This window comes from Anabrus simplex, chromosome 5, assembly GCF_040414725.1.
Source record: "Anabrus simplex isolate iqAnaSimp1 chromosome 5, ASM4041472v1, whole genome shotgun sequence".
NCBI classification, from domain to species: Eukaryota; Metazoa; Arthropoda; class Insecta; order Orthoptera; family Tettigoniidae; genus Anabrus; species Anabrus simplex.
The window spans coordinates 42,551,622-42,569,230 of NC_090269.1; the positions used below are offsets into that span (position 1 = coordinate 42,551,622).

The following is a 17,609-nucleotide window of genomic DNA, read 5'->3' on the forward strand; positions in this document are numbered from 1 at the left end:
CAGAGACCAGACCAGCCTAAGAAGATGTTACTTCTTGCTCCAGAAGTAGGGAAAAATTTCCAGCCCACAGTGCGACTGTGCTGATGCATTGCAGACAGTCCACCATGTTCTGGTGGCATGCACGCTTGAAAACTTCCAGGGAGAATAAAAGAGCTTCATGCAACAAGTAAAGGGGCAGTGAACTGGCTAAATTCTCTGGATATTACTTGGAATTTAATAGCCATTGATATTTATATCTCACTGATGTTTATTTGTATTTAGAGTATACAGTTTTATTATTCATTTTCCATTACTCATCACCATCATCATTTCCCCCTATCTAGCTCCTGCCGGGTCGGGGTACTTGTGGTACTTCTCCACTTGCCTCTTTCTTTCCACCATTCCTCTTCCACGTGGTACTTCTCCATTTGCCTCTTTCTTTCCACCATTCCTCTTCCACGATCTTGTCCCAGTCTAAATTTTGTCTTCTTCACTGATTCAATCAACCTTGTTCTACACCTTCCTCCTGCTCTCTTACCCTTGCACTTTGAATCCAGCATCTGTCTTGGAATTCTGTTCTCCTCCATTCTCTTTACATGTCCAAACCACCTTAGTTCATTCTTTTCAACTCTCTCATTTAGTTTTCCTATCCCAACTTCCTTTCTAACATCTTCATTTCTCACTCTGTCTTTTCTGCCATACTTCTTAGGAATTTCATCTCACTGGCTTGAATTCTACTTTCTTGCCTGCTAGTCAAAGTCCAAAGTCTCAGCTGCATAAGTCAGTATGGGTACATAGTATATTTTGTACATTATCTTTTTACTTTTCTTTGGTACTTCTTTGCACCAAACAAGTTTTCTCACACTTTGGTAGAATGCATTACCTTGCCATACCATCCTGCTAATCACCATGTCTACCCTAGCGTTTTGCATTGATTCACTTCCTAGGTACTTAAAGCTGTCCACAATTTCAAGACTCTGACTTCTAATTTTCACAGTGCCCTTTCCTTCCTCTTGACATCACCATAGTCTTCCTTTTCTCTGTACTGATTTTAATGTCATACTTCTCAATTTTCTTTGCTGTTCTTTCCCCAGATCACATCATCATTTGCAAATAGCAGTACCTTCATCTCTTTATCTCCAGAGGCTTCCTTTGTTTCCTTTACAATTTCGTCCATGACCATAATAAACAAAAGAGGTGACAACACACTCCCCTGTCTTAGTCCAGTCTTATTCCTAAACCATTCGTCTTTCCAACTGGGGTCAGTACTCTGCTATCATAGTTGTTGTACATTGCTTGCACCATTTCAACATCTCTCTTCCGAGTCTCTTTTTAACCATGGTTTCCCAAACCTTCTCTCTGGGGACGCTATCATATGCCTTTTCTATATCTATGAAAAGTCATGACTAGATCCTTTCCATATTCCCAGTTCTTTTCCATCAGCTGTTTCATGCTAAAGATTGGGTCCACAGTAGATCTTCCACTCCTGAAGCGGTATTGATCCTCTTGTAACTCCCCTTCAATCTTTCTTCTCATTCTCCCTTCTAATATCCTTTCCAGTATTTTAACTACCTGCAATATACATGTGATTCTTCTATAGTTACCACAAACTTTCTTGTCTGCTTTCTTAAACTCTGGTATAACTATCCTTTTTTGCAGTCTTCTGGTACACATCTGTGTTTCCACATACACTTTAGTAGTTGGTACAACCATTGCATACCAACAGGTCCAGCAGCCTTTATCATTTCCATACTGATTTCATCCATCCCTGTTACTTTTCCCATCTTCTTCTTTTGTACTGCTAACGCCACCTTCAGCATTGTTATATCATCCTCTATGGTCGAGACCTAGCACTGTATTGCTTCTATCTCCCCTGTACAGTTGTTCACATTCAATAGCTTATCAAAATACTCCTTCCATTTTCTCCTTGTCTTTTCTAGGTGTGTTAACAATTCCCCATTTTCCTTTTTCACTAGTTTTGTGGTAACACTTTCTGTCCTCTGACTTCTTGTAAGTCAATACATCATCCTTTTACTGCCACTTACATCCACTTCCACTTTTTGTGTAAATTCTTCCCAACTCTTCTCCTTTTCTTCTCCTACCACCTTCCTACATCTCCGTTTGCTGTTGAGATACTTCCTTTTCTTTCTTTCTTCTGTTTGATCTCGGTTCCATTCTCGCCAGGCTGTCTTCGTTTCTTTCACCACTTTCCTCAGTTCCTCGTTGCACCACGGTGTCTCCTTTTCTTTCATTCTTGTAGAGGGCCTGTCACAAGCACTCTTTGCTGCACTAACAAATGCCTTATTAAAATTGGACCACTCCTCTTCTACATTTTTCACTTCTGTAACTGAGACTTGTTGCTTCCATCTCTCCTGAAAATCTTCCTGTACATTTTTGCCTTTCAATTTCCATACTTTTATTTGGCTTTCTCTTATCTCTTTTAGTTTTCCCATTTTTCCCAACTGTAATTTTGCCACCACAACTCTATGGTCCCCATCAAATGCTTCTCTTGGTGAAGCTGACACATTCATCAACTTCCTGCAATTTGTCCTTTCCAACAATGAGTAACAATTACTGATTTTGTTCTGTCACCCCACCCATATCTTGTAATTTTCCTGCTGTTTTTCTTTCAAAACCATGTATTTCCCACTATAACTCCATTCCCTTCACAGAAGTCCACTAGTTTCTCTCCTTCACAATTCTTTTCCCCTTTTCCATATGGTCCAATGACGTCTTCCTTTCCTTGTCTCTCGTTTCCAACCTGTGCATTCTGATCTTCCAAAATAACCACTTCCACACCTGAAATTTCTCTTTCTACTTTCTCTAAGAATCCTCCAATATCTTCTTCCCTGTTTTCCATCTGTGGTGCATACACTTGTATGAAGTCCATCACTTCATTCTTCATCTTCAGTCTAATCTTCGTTATTCTGTCACTCACACATTCTACCACTACAACATACTCCTCCAATTGCTTCAAAATGATTAGTTCAACTCCATTTATTGCCTCCTGGCCACCACTCCAGTATAATGTGTATCCTTTCCTCAAATTCTTCCTTCCATTACCTTTCCATTTCACTTCACTCAGCTGCATCATTTCCACCTTCTCCTTCTCCATGAAATCTACTACTTCCTCCGCCTTTCCTGTCAGGATCATCTTAATGTTGGTTACTAGTTGCCCATTTCTTACACTTCCCCCAGTACCCTGAGAACTGTACGTCGCTTTAAGCAGGGGATGCCCTAACATTCTCCGAGGTTGATTCACAAGTACCATATCATATATGATGGGGTCGCCAATCCTAAAGGCATTTTATACCTACTGCCAGGTCTAGGCCTCTCTACTGGAGTACAGATACCTTCTGTAGCTGCAAACGCTACAAATATCCCTCTTCCGCCACCACTGCCGTACCGAAGTCCACCTTCTCCGCGACCGATGCCATTGGGGTCTTCATCCATACCCTGGGCTTGGGCCCTCCATATTTGTGACCCCTGGAGAGAGGGTGTCCCAGTATTTTAAAGCTCCCAGAAACTGAGCTGCCTGTTGGTCCATGGGTTGTATTGGGTATTTCAACCAGCCCTACTGAATTTTAGGGTCCCCTATCTACCACCTGAAGGCCTGTTAACCCCCATTCCTGTACACTCCATATGAGGACAGTCCTTCCATCTTACACAAGTTTTGTTTAGATCCCATAGGTGTTATTGTGGACATTAGAGGAACATTTTTGCTATCAGTTTGAAGGAGAAGGAAAGGGAATTTCTTCGTATTTTAAGGTAAGTTTCTGAGAGAAATGTGCAAATCTTTCAACATAATAGAGAATTTTTTCGGCGTTACCAGCAATTCATTTCTGCTTGGCCTGTCATTAATCACCATTTAAACAGAGAGATCCCTGTAACAGATAGTACACATCTTGTTGTTACAGAAACTGAAGGACAGTTTCTACATGGACAATTGCATTTCTAGTATGAGAAATGAAAGTGAGCATATTATTCATTGAGGAAGCTACTAATGCAATGAAACTGGGAATGTTTAATCTGCACAGGTGGAAGTTTACCATCACAGGTTTTTCAGAAGGCTAATCATTATGATCCACTGAGATTTAATTGTCCAGTGTTTTTAACCCCAAAATTCTTCTACATTCAACTAGGACGGATAAAACAGACTGGGATGAAGAACTAGGTGATGAAATCCAAGCAAACTCTTTAAATGGATGAAGGATTTATCTTATATATCACAAATAGTATTGTACAGATTTGTAGGAATAGAAGTTACGATGGTCTGTTTGCGTTTATTTTGTGATGACAGCATACTTGCGTGTGTAGCAGCTCTTTTTCTCAAATGTGAATCTAAAAGTAGTATTTTAGTACAGTTATTAGAAGCAAAGTTTAGAGTTGCCCCATTAAAGCAATAAACTGTTCCGCAGCAAACAATATTAGCTGTTCTTATTGGTGCTAGATTACACCTGACTGAGCTTAAAGCTCTTAAAATTAAAGGTGTTCGGTCCTGTTTGCAGATAGATTCCATTACCGTATTATCATGAATCAAAACGGAAGACCAATGGTCTGGGTTTCATGTCAGTGTTTTTCAGGCTTGTAGTCCGTGGTCCAGGAACATGCGATGATCCCGACGTTTCACCGAAGACTGCATTCGGCATTATCAAGGGTTCTGACTGACTTTGATAGCAGCGAATCTCACAATGGAATGAAGTGCTGTTGCAATTACACCTCATTATATTGTGCAGGCTATGGTGCGCTGCTTAACTATTGGTCATCCATGCTGGAGGGGCGGTCGCTGATTGGCTGTTCTTCAGTCAATGCTTGAAGCATTAAGGAGCCTGATGTAAATTGACCTGCCTTGGCTGAGACAGGCAACTGATCACCCATTGCTTTTCCTGGTCTGCCGCGGCCAATGTGTTTCCAGGATTTACGGCTTTGAGGACTGGAGACCAGGCTTTGTTTACCCATTCAGATTCCTCCTTACGGTTGAAGCTGTTGGTGTACTTCAGGGTTTCAATGGCTTCCTTCCATAGCCAGGCATGATAAGATGCCGTAGTTGACAGTACTTTGGTGTCACTGTACTGTATGTCATGCCCTGCTAGCAGCGAGTGTTCAGCAAGTGACGATCTTTCAGCTTGTCCCAGCCGGCTACGTCTGTTATGCTCCTTCAGTCTTGTGGTGATGCTGCGTTTTGTAGTGCCTATGTATACCTGGCCACAGCCTGGCTACAAAGGGAAGCCACTGAAATCCTAAAGCACAGCAACAGCTTCAACTATAAGGAAGAAGCTGAACGGGTAAATAAAGCCTGGTTTTCAGTCCTGAAAGCCTTAAATCCTGGAGGACACAATGGCCATGGCAGACCAGAAAAAGCGACGGGTAATCAGTTGCCTGTCTCCGCCAAGGCTCCTTAATGCTTCAATCACTGGCCGTAGAACAGCCAATCACCGACTGCCCCTCCTGCACGGCGGACCAATAGGCAAATAGCACACTGTAGCCTACACTAAATACAGTAAAACCTCATTAATTTGAAGTCGTTGGGACTCAAAAATCGGACTTCGAATTAACGTGATTTCGAATTAACCGCCAATTCGCAATTCAGAAGTGCCAACACTTGCCACGTTACTAAATATTCTAAGGCCCGTTACTGCATGCAGTTTACCTTGATTCACAGTTTATACCTTTCAAATGCCATGAAAAAAGAACTATTTCCAAAATCTATCCAAGAAGGTGCATTTACAGTATTCAAATAACACACTCGGATATCTCACTGGTAAACATAACCTCACGCAACAAAAGAAAGAAAAAGAAAAAAGCACGATTCAAAGACGAGGAGAAATCTATGCTGGCTCCCATGTGCAAGTGCTTTATTAATTGGATTACTATACTGTATGCATTTTAGATGCCTTGTATTTACACAGAAAGTACCCGATGCCCTTAAAATCGAACTTTCCTATGACTCAATCCGTGTATGATTTTCCGCCATGGTACTTCTCTCGTACTTCAGAAATATAAACACATGCCGCGTCACAAAGTATTCTAAGACCCATTAATACATGCAACCACCTCGATTCACAGTTTCCTTCCAAATGCCATGGAAAAAACTATTTCCGAAATGTATCCAACAAGGTGCATTTACAATGTTCGAATAATACACTTGGATAAATCACTGACAAACATCACAACGAAGAAAAAAAAATTGCACAATTCAAAGACGAGAATAAATTATGCCGGTTCCCCTGTGCAAATGCATTATCTTTTTGGATTTCTGTACTGTTTGCATTTTTATTATAGATGCTTTGTACTGGCATGGAAAGTGCCCCACGCTCTTGAAACATTGTGGCTTATCGAACTTTCCTATGACGAGGGGATAAAGTATCTCGCACCCATGTGCCTTGCAACGCACTACTATGACCCCCATCCTTCACCCTTGTACAATTTCCCGGCTGGCATTTTCTCCTTTAAAACCATAAGATTGTTTAGGCTCGCATTAAAATAAAGCAACGCAGTTTTACCGACAATGACAATATTGTGCGGTGCCTACGAATTTATTATATGAGCCACATTTTTCGTCAACTGTCGGCATCGCCAGTGTTCGCGCATTCTGTTTACCCGCACACTGCCTGTTGCGTGATATTACGGCGTTCCTTAAAAGGTTGAATACAAAAGAATTCCGATTTCATTCAACTTAGCAATCATGAAGCGCACTGTAGACCCACCGAAGTGAGTGTAAGTGCGGAATGCTAACACTCCACGTTCCGGAACGCGCATTCTATTATGAAGTGGAGCAGATAAATTTTGAGTTGAAATTACTCTGTAACATACTTAAAATGTAAAGGCAGTTTCGAATTAAAAGTCTGAATTTCGGTAATGGGGCCGACATTGTACTTCGAATTACGAATTATCCGTATTTCGAATTAAACAACTGAAATAACATGCAAAACTGTATCTCATGTTTCCGGGAACGAGAGCTTCTTCGAATTAGGCGGGATTTTGAATTAACCGATTTCGAATTATCGAGGTTCTACTGTAATGAGGAGGAATTGCAACACCACTTCATTCCACTGTGAGCTCCGCTGCTATCGAAGTCAGTCGGAACCCTTGATAATGCCGAATGTAGTCTTTGGTGAAATGTCAGGATCATGGTCTACTAGCCCGTAAACCACTTACATGATTTTTAATGCTGGCCGTGAAAGACTCAACTGCTAAATGGTCTGTGTTTATTAATAATAGGGTAAAGGAATTAAGAAATCTGACATGTTGAAAATTGGCACTTATGTATTAAGCATTCAAACCCAGCTGATCATCCATCATATGGTTGTACGGCTAAAGAGCTATTAGAGTCTGCGTGGTAGGAGGGACCTGCTCTGTTGGAGAGACCCCAGTGCACTTCAACCACTACCAATGTTACTGCAGATGAAGTAGAAATAGGTGTGAAAAGAAAGAAAGAAAGAAAGAAAGAAAGAAAGAAAGGAACAGCTGTGGCTTTGTTGTCATGCCTGAAGGAACCTCAAGTTAATAGTTCTTTAATGTGCCAGTAAATCTACCTTGAGCACCTTCAAATACCACTAACTGAGCCCCAAGTTGGGGTCAGAAGACCAGCGCTCTACCATCTGAGATACTCAGCCCAACAGGCATCCTTCAAACAAGGTAGCAGGGGGAGGTGTCTGCTGATGAACTTATTTCTGGTGAACAATTAATCATAAAACATGTTCAAAAAGATTCATTTTATGAAGATATGGATAATAAATTGAATACCATATTTGAATTGAAAGATGAGAAAGGCTTTTATGTTTATGCACTAAAAAGTGAAAGACAGGATGTGAAATATTTTAGATACCCCATGGTACTACCAGTGGTTCATTCTATTGTTAAATCTCTTATTATACATGGACATGAGAAGAAACATATTGGTATTCAGAGTGTAAAGGAAACCCTAAAGGAGATATTCAAGAATGAGCACCTCTGGCAGCTTGATATTTATCTTTCTTCTAGGAAGTGCCATGAGTTGATAGTAGAAGAATTAGTATTGATGGATGATGACAGAGGAAAATGTCAACAATGGACTTTGGCACGGGTTGAGGAATTATTTCATAGCCGTGACAGTAAAGTTAGATTATTGAAATAAAAGACAGACTCTAGAACATTACTGTACCCAGTGCAATGAGCCTTTTGATTTGAAATAGTTATTGTTCCCCAAACTCAACTGATTAGCTAGAAATTCAGAGGAAGGATGTAGACTGAAATATGAATAAAGATGTATGTTTATCACAGAAACCTATGTGCTCTAGATTCGCCAAGGAAATAAAAGAACCTAAGAAGCTTTATTTGTAAATATCTCAATAAAAGAATTGTAATTAATTAGAGTATTTTGTAAAAGAGGAAAGAAAATAAAGAAGAGATAGTGTAATTTACTAAATGTCTCACTATTATTTTATTGAAAAATTATTATATTTTTAAATGATTATACAATAACTTAAGATGGGAGTATGTTACAACTTAAAAAATAATGTCCTGAGCATAGGAGGCTTTGAATCCTACTCTCATAGTCTTTCTTTCTTTTCTGTTTTGTTTCTTGTCTTTTGTGTACAGTAGAACCTCGATAATTCGAAATCGGTTCATTCAAAATCCCGCCTAATTCAAAGAAGCTCTCGTTCCCGGAAACATGAGATACAGTTTTGCATATTATTTCAATTGTTTAATTCGAAATACGGATAATTCGTAATTCGAAGTACAATGTCGGCCCCATTACCGAAATTCAGACTTTTAATTCGAAAGGAACTGCCTTAACATTTTAAAACAATAGTATGTTACAGAGTAATTTCAACTCAAAATTTATCCGCTCCGCGTCATAATAGAACGCGCGTTCCGGAACGTGGAGGGGTAGCTTTCCGCACTTACACTCACTTCGGTGGGTCTATAGTGCACTTCATAATTGCTAAGTTGAATGAAATCGGAATTCTTTTGTATTTAACCTTTTAAGGAATGCTGTAATATCACGCAACAGGCAGTGTGCGGGAAAACAGAATCCGTGAACACTGGCGATGCCGACAGTTGACGAAAAAACGTGGGTCATATAATAAATTCATAGGCACCGAACAATATTGTCGTTGCCGGTGAAACTGCATTGCTTTATTTTAATGCAAGCCCAAACGGTCCTATAGTTTTAAAGGAGAAATTGCCAGCCGGGAAATCGTACAAGTGTGAGGGATGGGGGTCATAGTAGTGCATTGCAATGCACATGGAAGCCAGATACTTTATCCCCTCGTCATAGGAAAGTTTGATAAGCCACAATGTTTCAAGAGCGTGGGGCACTTTCCATGCCAGTACAAAGCATCTATAATAAAAATGCAAACAGTAAAGAAATCCAAAAAATAATGCATTTGCACAAGGCAACCGGCATAATATATCCTCGTCTTTGAATTGTGCGATTTTTTTTTTCCTTTCGTTGCGTGAGGTTATGTTTGTCAGTGCATTATTTGAACATTGTAAATGGACCTTGTTGGATACATTTCGGAAATAGTATTTCCCATGGCATTTGAAAGGTTTAAACTGTGAATTGAGGTGATTCCCTGTATTAATGGGTCTTAGAATACTTTGTGACGCGGCAAGTGTTTACATTTCTGAAGTACGAGAGAAGTGCCATGGCGGAAAATCGTACAAGGATAGAGTGATAGGAAAGTTCGATTTTAAGGGCATCGGGTACTTTCTGTGTAAATACAAGGCATCTAAAATGCATACAGTATAGTAATCCAATTAGTAAAGCACTTGCACATGGGAGCAAGCATAGATTTCTCCTCGTCTTTGAATCGTGCTTTTCTTTCTTTCTTTTATTGCGTGAGGTTATGTTTGCCAGTGAGATATCCGAGTGCATTATTTGAATACTGTAAATGCACCTTCTTGGATACATTTTGGAAATAGTTCTTTTTTCATGGCATTTGAAAGGTATAAACTGTGAATCAAGGTTAACTGCATGCAGTAACGGGCCTTAGAATATTTTGTAGCGCAGTAACGGTTGGTACTTCCGAATTGCGAATTGGCGGTTAATTCGAAATCACGTTAATTCGAAGTCCGATTTTTTAGTCCCAACGACTTTGAATTAACGAGGTTTTACTGTATATTGTTTTCATATCTTTGAGATCCATTCACCACAAGAGATGCGTGTCATTATCCTCATCTTAAAAATAAAGTTTTTTTGTAAGAAGTTCACTTGATTTATAAATCTATCGCTCATTTCATGAACTCAAAACAATGCATAAGGTATCTGAGGATCTGTAATTGTGCAGCCAGCTGTTGTGAGTGCATTAATTGCAGAGCGTCAATGTCAGGCTAACAACTAATGTAAAAGATGAACTCACTATGATTGTTGTGATACACACAAAGCATAGTGGTTTTGAAAATGCACATTTTTTTTACATTACCAAATAATATGTGTACAATTTCAGAAAGATTTTGGGGCCATCTGGCAGGAATGTGTCTCATGCAGTATGGCACAAAAAACATTTAGAGTGTCTGGACAGCATGAGAACACCAGTTCATACAGCAAGTGCAGAACATTACTGATGAGAACCCCAGGACATAGGTGAGGACCATTGCCAGAACTCTATGGGAGTTTGAGAGCATAATTCAGCATTAGCTTACATTACAGTTTAAAATTGTAAAATATATTTATATATAAATTGTCACTGGATTTTATCAGCAACTCAAGTTCATGCATTTTATTTCTCATACACTGTTTATGAGAATTTCAGCCATTGTTCTTATTATAAGACTACTGTAAAAGTGCTACCATCTATAGTTACATGCTAACTGCTTAGCAAATTGAGATTATAGACAAGTGATATTCCAAACTTACTTAGAGATGTGATTTGGTAGTGAACTTCCTTTGTCGGTGTTGGAATCACTTTCATTATTCTGTAACATAAGAATAAAATATTCCTCATTATTTCATTAGCAGATATACCCCAAAGAAGACACTGAGTTTGAGGTCTAGTATTCTGTGTGCATTATCATTATCAAGTTTCAACAAATCAAAAACATGGTAAATATTTTAGCAAATTATGGAGATTCAACACATTGCTGATATATGAATAGATTCTCTGCCTTTTCTCTAAAAGAAAAATACATAAGAAACAATAATTTATAATTAAAGATGAATCACACATCAGTAGTTAAATACCTGAGCAGTAAGTACCATGTAAACACCACAGACTTGATATATATTTCCTCAATACTACTCAACAGTAGAATTTTTATTGTACAAAGGCACACAGGTTCCAGCTTCTCAGTTGGTCTCACGAGACTCAGTGAACCCCATTCCAGCACTCAGTCTAGTATTAAAATCCCTGGAATGGCCATGAATTGAACCCAGGATCTTTGGATAAAAGGCATACTACTACTACTACTACTACTACTACTACTACTACTACTACTACTACAGGACTAGTACTACACCGGTGGCCAAAATTCTGAAAACCTTTTGTATTTGCACTGAGTTCTCACTTCATATGTGTTTCTGAGCAGGTGAACAAAATATAAAACCCCATTATTGACTAAAAAGGTAATTGTGATCGATAAATAATTAATCTGTACTGACATCCTTGGTATTTACAAATAATTACCACAGAAAAAGAGGGAAATGTTTGTTGGTGAATTTTGGTATCCACTAACATGCATGTTGTCACTGGTTCATTCATGTAATGTACACTTGCCTAATAGTTGAAACTGTTGGATGCTCATATTCTTGTATATATATTTAGTACATTGTTGACTTTTGGTAGCAATTCCAGCAGTGTTGAGAATTTCTTTTGTTATTCTGTGTTAGGCTGCCTTCACACACAACACTTCTCAACCACAAAACGGTGGTTCTTGAGTAGTTCAGCTGTGGCTACAATCGACCACTCTCAACCATAATTACTGTAAGTGGTTCTTTGTGGTTGGTTGAAGTTCGCATCGGCCACAATCTTTCCAACCGTTTTACACCCGTAGAAAGTACTGAAATGGATTTCGAAGAGGGAGCATTGCTATGGCTTTTGTTACGTCAACAAGGATGAAATAGAATTTACTGGATTCATCCTATTATAGAAAAGAGGAGCAAACGTCAGTTTCACTAACTGTATCATTGTTTGAGAATGTACGATGACAATATTTTTAATTATTTACAATGACCAAAGATACATTCGATTACATGTTATTCCAATTAAAAGACAATTTACAACGGCAGAACACACCTATGAGGGAAAGTCTCGCAATCACAATCACAGATGTGCGCCTAGCTACAGCGCTGTTACTGGCATGTGGTTGGCGTGTCGCATGTGTGAACAGCGTTTGATCACTGTCAGCAACATTTTTGTGGGTAACATCATCCACAGACTGTGACAGTGGTTGAACTTGACTGCAGCGTGTGGTACGTGTGAAGTGAAAGCAATACTGTGTTTCCATAAGAGCTAGAGGCTGCCCACAGCCAACCACTGTGGTGTGGTTGTGGTGTGGTTGCAAAGTGGTATGTGTGAAGGCAGCCTTAATCTTCCATCCAGGTTAACATTCATCAGTTAATTTTAGTTTAAAATATCTCAAAATTGTCTGATTGCAGTGGCTTCTTTTCCTGCAAACTTCATCAATTTATTCATTATCCCTCTTGCTTGTGCATGCAGTTTCCTGGATTTTTTAAACTTTTGAGGTCATAGGTGGCACTGTCTTAAATATAACTAATATCGCAGTCACTAAATCTATTTACTGAACCTACGCTAAATGACTGCACTTCTCATGCTTCATTGTTTGTCCAGGTTAGCTATACATACGTGCATTTAACATTGTTATGTAAATATTAAATACAGCCTACCTATTTTTCTTTCAGCTACAAATTAACAATTTATTAATATTATCAGGCAAGCAGGGTGAACTAATTTCACTTCTTCATTTCCTCGGGAAACTAACTGCTTCAACAAAGCTACAATTACCAGGCACAATGAAAGTTGTTTGCTTGTGAACAATCGCTGGTTCATTCTGGGATAGAGTTCTACTGTGAGATGAGAACAATGACTGAGACCAGCAAACTGATCACTCAGAGATGTACTGAAACAGAAAAGCGGAGGAGATTTGCTATTCCATGCATTCGCAGAATCTCTCTGTCTCTTTCTTTCCTCAGCTGTCTCTCCCGCACAATAATCGTCATGAGTTGCGCAGTTACCTTGACCCATCTCTACTCAATATTGATCAAAAAGCCGCAGACAAACATGTACAATACCAGTGTAAACTTGAGTTCCAGATTTATATCAGAAATTTTATACAAAATGTACATGTATTTGTGGAATATGCAACCTCCTCAGCAAGACTGAAGAGAATTCTCTGTATGAAGAACTATACCCATATTACAGAACAGCTCCCATACCAATGAACTGATCATCTCAGAAGTGGTCTTCTTCTATTCAAAGACAATGAAATGTTAACCAAGCTTACTTTACCTTCTGATGGATGGATTTCCAATGACAATGACAAATGCTCTCATTTGATATTCACTATGGAAACTGGTGAATAGAAGATTTTGATTGTAACTCAACTCTGTGATGTACATCAGGATGCAAGAGATCTCTTGAAGAGTAGAAATTATGTCCGGATGCAATTATGAACACAGCAGACTGTATTTATAATAGAAGGCGCTGCAAGAAATGAATTCGTTTTGCAATTATAGTACTGAATAGGTGGAAATTTTACACTATTTAGAGACTAGAATATGTTTCAAAATATTGGAAAGACCTTGATTCAAGATAAAGCTGACACCTTGTTCCTGTATAAATTTACACCAGTAAAGAACAGCATATACTGTATATCCCCAAATATTCCATGCCATCAAACAATCTGTGCACCCTAATTTTAGGAGACAAATTTAAAAAAAAAGGAATATTGGCTTTAATTTGTGTTTTATTCACAATATTCCTGCATAATGATGTACTCCGAAACTGATAAAATACAAATTAGTTTTAAGAAAAGTATTACCGTATAATCTTCATATTCTGTGGCATCCAGGACTCCACCAACAAAAGAAAAGAAGCGTATTACAATTTTTATCAGTTTTATAGTGTTGGAGCCTCCGTGGCTCAGGCGGCAGCATGACGGCCTCTCATTGCTGGGTTCTGTGGTTCAAATCCTGGTCACCCCATATGAGATTTGTGCTGGACAAGTGGACACAGGACAGGTTTTTCTCCAGGAATTCTGCTCTTCCCTGTCATTCATTCCAGCAACACACTCCAATATTATTTCATTTCATTGCATCCGGGAGATAGTGCGCTTGAACCCCACTGTTGGCAGCCCCGAAGATGGTTTTCCGTGGTTTCTCATTTTCACACCAGGAAAATGCTGCGGCTGTACCTTAATCAAGGCCATGGTCGTTTTCTTCCCACTCCTAGTCCTTTCTATCCCATCGTCCCCACAAGACCTATCTATGTTAGATGAGACGCAAAGCAAATTCTTAATTTCATTTCATCTCATCTCTCAAGCACTAATCATTGCATCTGTCAGTAATTAATCACTGCCCCAGAGAAGAGAAACAGGCTTCGCCAACCGGTACAATCCCTATCCTCACCTCTCGGTGACGGCTTCATTCAGTCCATCCCCGACCCGGTCAAACGTCTGGAAACATTAAAATCAACAACTGCATGCTTTCTTACCTCTTTTCACCATCACTTTCATTGTTATCACTAGCAGAAGAATCATATTTTGACATCGCCATCTTCTCATAGGGTGTCATCCACAGTTCTGTCAAGTGAATTTGCGATATACATTTTCTCAAAAGAATTTTTTCCACCAGTGGTAGCAGAATGAAGTTCCATGCACATTTTACCCACTTACAAATCAGAGTCACACCTAGCAGCTTGAGTTTCTTTTGCTAGTGGCTTTACGTCGCACCAACACAGATAGGTCTTATGGCAATGACGGGGTAGGAAAGGGCTAGAAGTTGGAAGGAAGCGGCCATGGCCTTAATTAGGGTACAGCCCCAGCATTTGCCTGGTGTGAAAATGGGAAACCACGGAAATCCATCTTCAGGGCTGCCGACAGTGGGATTCAAACCCACTATCTCCCGGATGCAAGCTCACAGCTGCGCGCCCCTAACAGCACGGCTTGATTTTTCCACTCTGGGTGAACTCTTGTTTTTCATGAGCCATCTATTATGTATATTGCTGTTTCAGTGCTGCTTTGAATGGTAAGTTTATACTCACATCTAGTGGTTGGAGGCCAGATGGTTAGACATCCAGGGATAATCAACAAATAATTTTTCCCTTGCTGCAACTTGTGTCGCAGTTCTTGAGTTGTGTATCTGTAGAAGCTGTCCAGGACAAATATGTTACATAAATTAAGCAGTATGAGTGAGCGACGCTGCCAAACATGTATCCCCCAGTCAACTATAAAGTCACTGTCCATCCAGCCTTTCAGATTCGCTCTCACCTATACGCCTTTCACTGATACATTCAGAATGTGTTTTCTTTTAAATATCATATAAGGTGGGAGCTTTCATCCATCACCAGTTATACACAACATGACCGTACGTATACTTTTACTTTTCACTGCCGTCAGTTCTCATTATATTGGAGTCCCCAGTCCTCTTGACAGTGTTGTTGAGTGGCATTTCAAAATATACTGATGTTTGATCTGTGTTACCAGTTTGTAGTAAAATATATGAATGTTCTCGGTGCCAGTTTGTTAAGTAGCAATGAAAAATCTCTACCTACTCTTCAAACGTGGAAGCTGTTGAACGACGCTAGTTTCTCTGGAAGACTAATCTACTGTAATTTTAAAATCTTGTTAGCCAGCCCCGGCCAACTCTGAACCACATGATGCCCAGGTCCTTAGCTATAGCTAAGTTGACACATTTCACTAGTAACTGCATATCCATAATGTCTCTTATCATCTACATAATCACACAGCCTCTTTCCAAAATTTGAATGATTCACTTTTTGGCAGCTAAATGTCCAGTGATTACTATTTGTTTCTTGGAGTCCCTACTTGTTTTTTTTTTTTCTAGTCACAAATACAACTTTCTCTGACATCGTACACCATACAGACTGAGGCCAGACAACACTATAGTATAACGGCATCAATTGTTTGAGGCGAAGTGGAACAACTTTATTTCAAATTATGCATGCACATGGGCGCCCACAGGATTTTTCCAGCGGGGGGGGGCATATTAACACTTTTCCAGATCAACTTTCCTGCTATAAAGAAGGTATATTATTCTGTTTCATTACCCACCTAGATGATGATGATGATGATGATAATGATATGCAACCCCCCCCCCCAAATTTGTTGCATTTCTTACTTGCTTCGTTAAATGCAGCGCTTTACTGTTCTGAAACTGTTGGCTGCTTTATGGCCAGAATGGATGGATATTTAGCCTTTAGTTCGGAGATTTTGACCACAAAAGTTTGTTTTTCCTCTTCTGTGATTCATTATCAAAAGGTTCAGTTCTTAAATTTGTTAAAAATAATAATTAAATGATCATGTCATATTTCCAAAAATTAGAAACAAAGCAGTTCATTAAAATCCTAATGTTAACACAGTTGGTCGGACGGTGCTTGGCTGCGAAGCGAGGGAGCATTGTTTCAAATCCAGTATTAGAAGCTGTGTCCTCAGCATCTACCATTATTCTTTGAAATTGGGTAATTGCATCTGACCGTTGCTTTTTAAAAAGGTCCAGAAGCTACAAGATATCTTCTCTAACTCTGAAGAGCTCTAGTCCGTCTGCTTGAAGGGAGTTTGTAACGGGTTCTAAAATGCCACTGTACTTTGCCATTACATGCATTGCAACAATAACAGCCAAGTTTGATGCTGAACAGTGAAGGTTATGTGCACGTTGTTGAGTCTTGGAATTGAAACTTCGGCAGTTAGAAATATTTTTGGGAGCCTTCATGATACTGGAAAAGTTTTCTGAAAAGAGCTTGATGGTTTTGTACTTTGAGTACCATCTTGTTTCACAGGAAAGAGGTAAGCTGCAGATCTGCTTCCTTCAGAATGGACTTTCACACAAAAAAGTGAATTCTTTCCTTGATGGTACCTGCCACATTATTCAAAACAGAAAGGTCAATGAGGCTGCTTATTACCAGGTTAAGTTCATGACTAGCACAATGACAGAAAATAGCCTTTTGGTACCTATCATGTATTAATTTTGCAACTCCATCTTCACGTCCTGCCATAGTAGCACAATCGCCGTATCCTTGACCACATAGTTTGGTTAAATCCAGACCAGAGCTTGTTAAAAAATTCAAAACTGAATTTGAGACCAATTTGGAAATCATTCCTTCCAAAGGCTCAAACCCAAGGAATTCTTCACATATTTTCAAATTATCAATAGATGTATTCTTAATGAACCAAATTCGAATAGACAGCTGCTTGATTCCAGATACGTCAGCAATAACAGAGAAGGCACTGCATGAATTTGCTTCCGTAAACAGTATGTATGTATGTATGTATGTATGTATGTATGTATGTAGGGTCCTCAACAGGTTCACCATTAGCTGTCATAGATGGCCTAGGTGTCACTGAAGAGGCGTACTAGGGAAATGAGGAGTGAGGTAGTTTCCCGCTGCTTTCCCCACCGAACCAGAAGTTGCTATTGCACATCAGTCTGCCAAGCCCACTGAAATGCCTGC

At 39.4% G+C, this 17,609-nt stretch overlaps 1 protein-coding gene across 1 annotated transcript in view; it reads right to left on the minus strand.

Moving 5' to 3' along the window:
• The window catches only part of LOC136874303 (gastrula zinc finger protein XlCGF7.1), a 47,806-nt gene that overhangs the window by 4,645 nt on the left and 25,552 nt on the right, over nucleotides 1-17,609 (minus strand). The window contains exon 4 of the mRNA XM_067147945.2: nucleotides 10,823-10,881. Within this exon, the coding sequence (XP_067004046.2) occupies nucleotides 10,823-10,881 (59 nt within the window). The remainder of the gene's footprint in view (nucleotides 1-10,822; nucleotides 10,882-17,609) is intronic.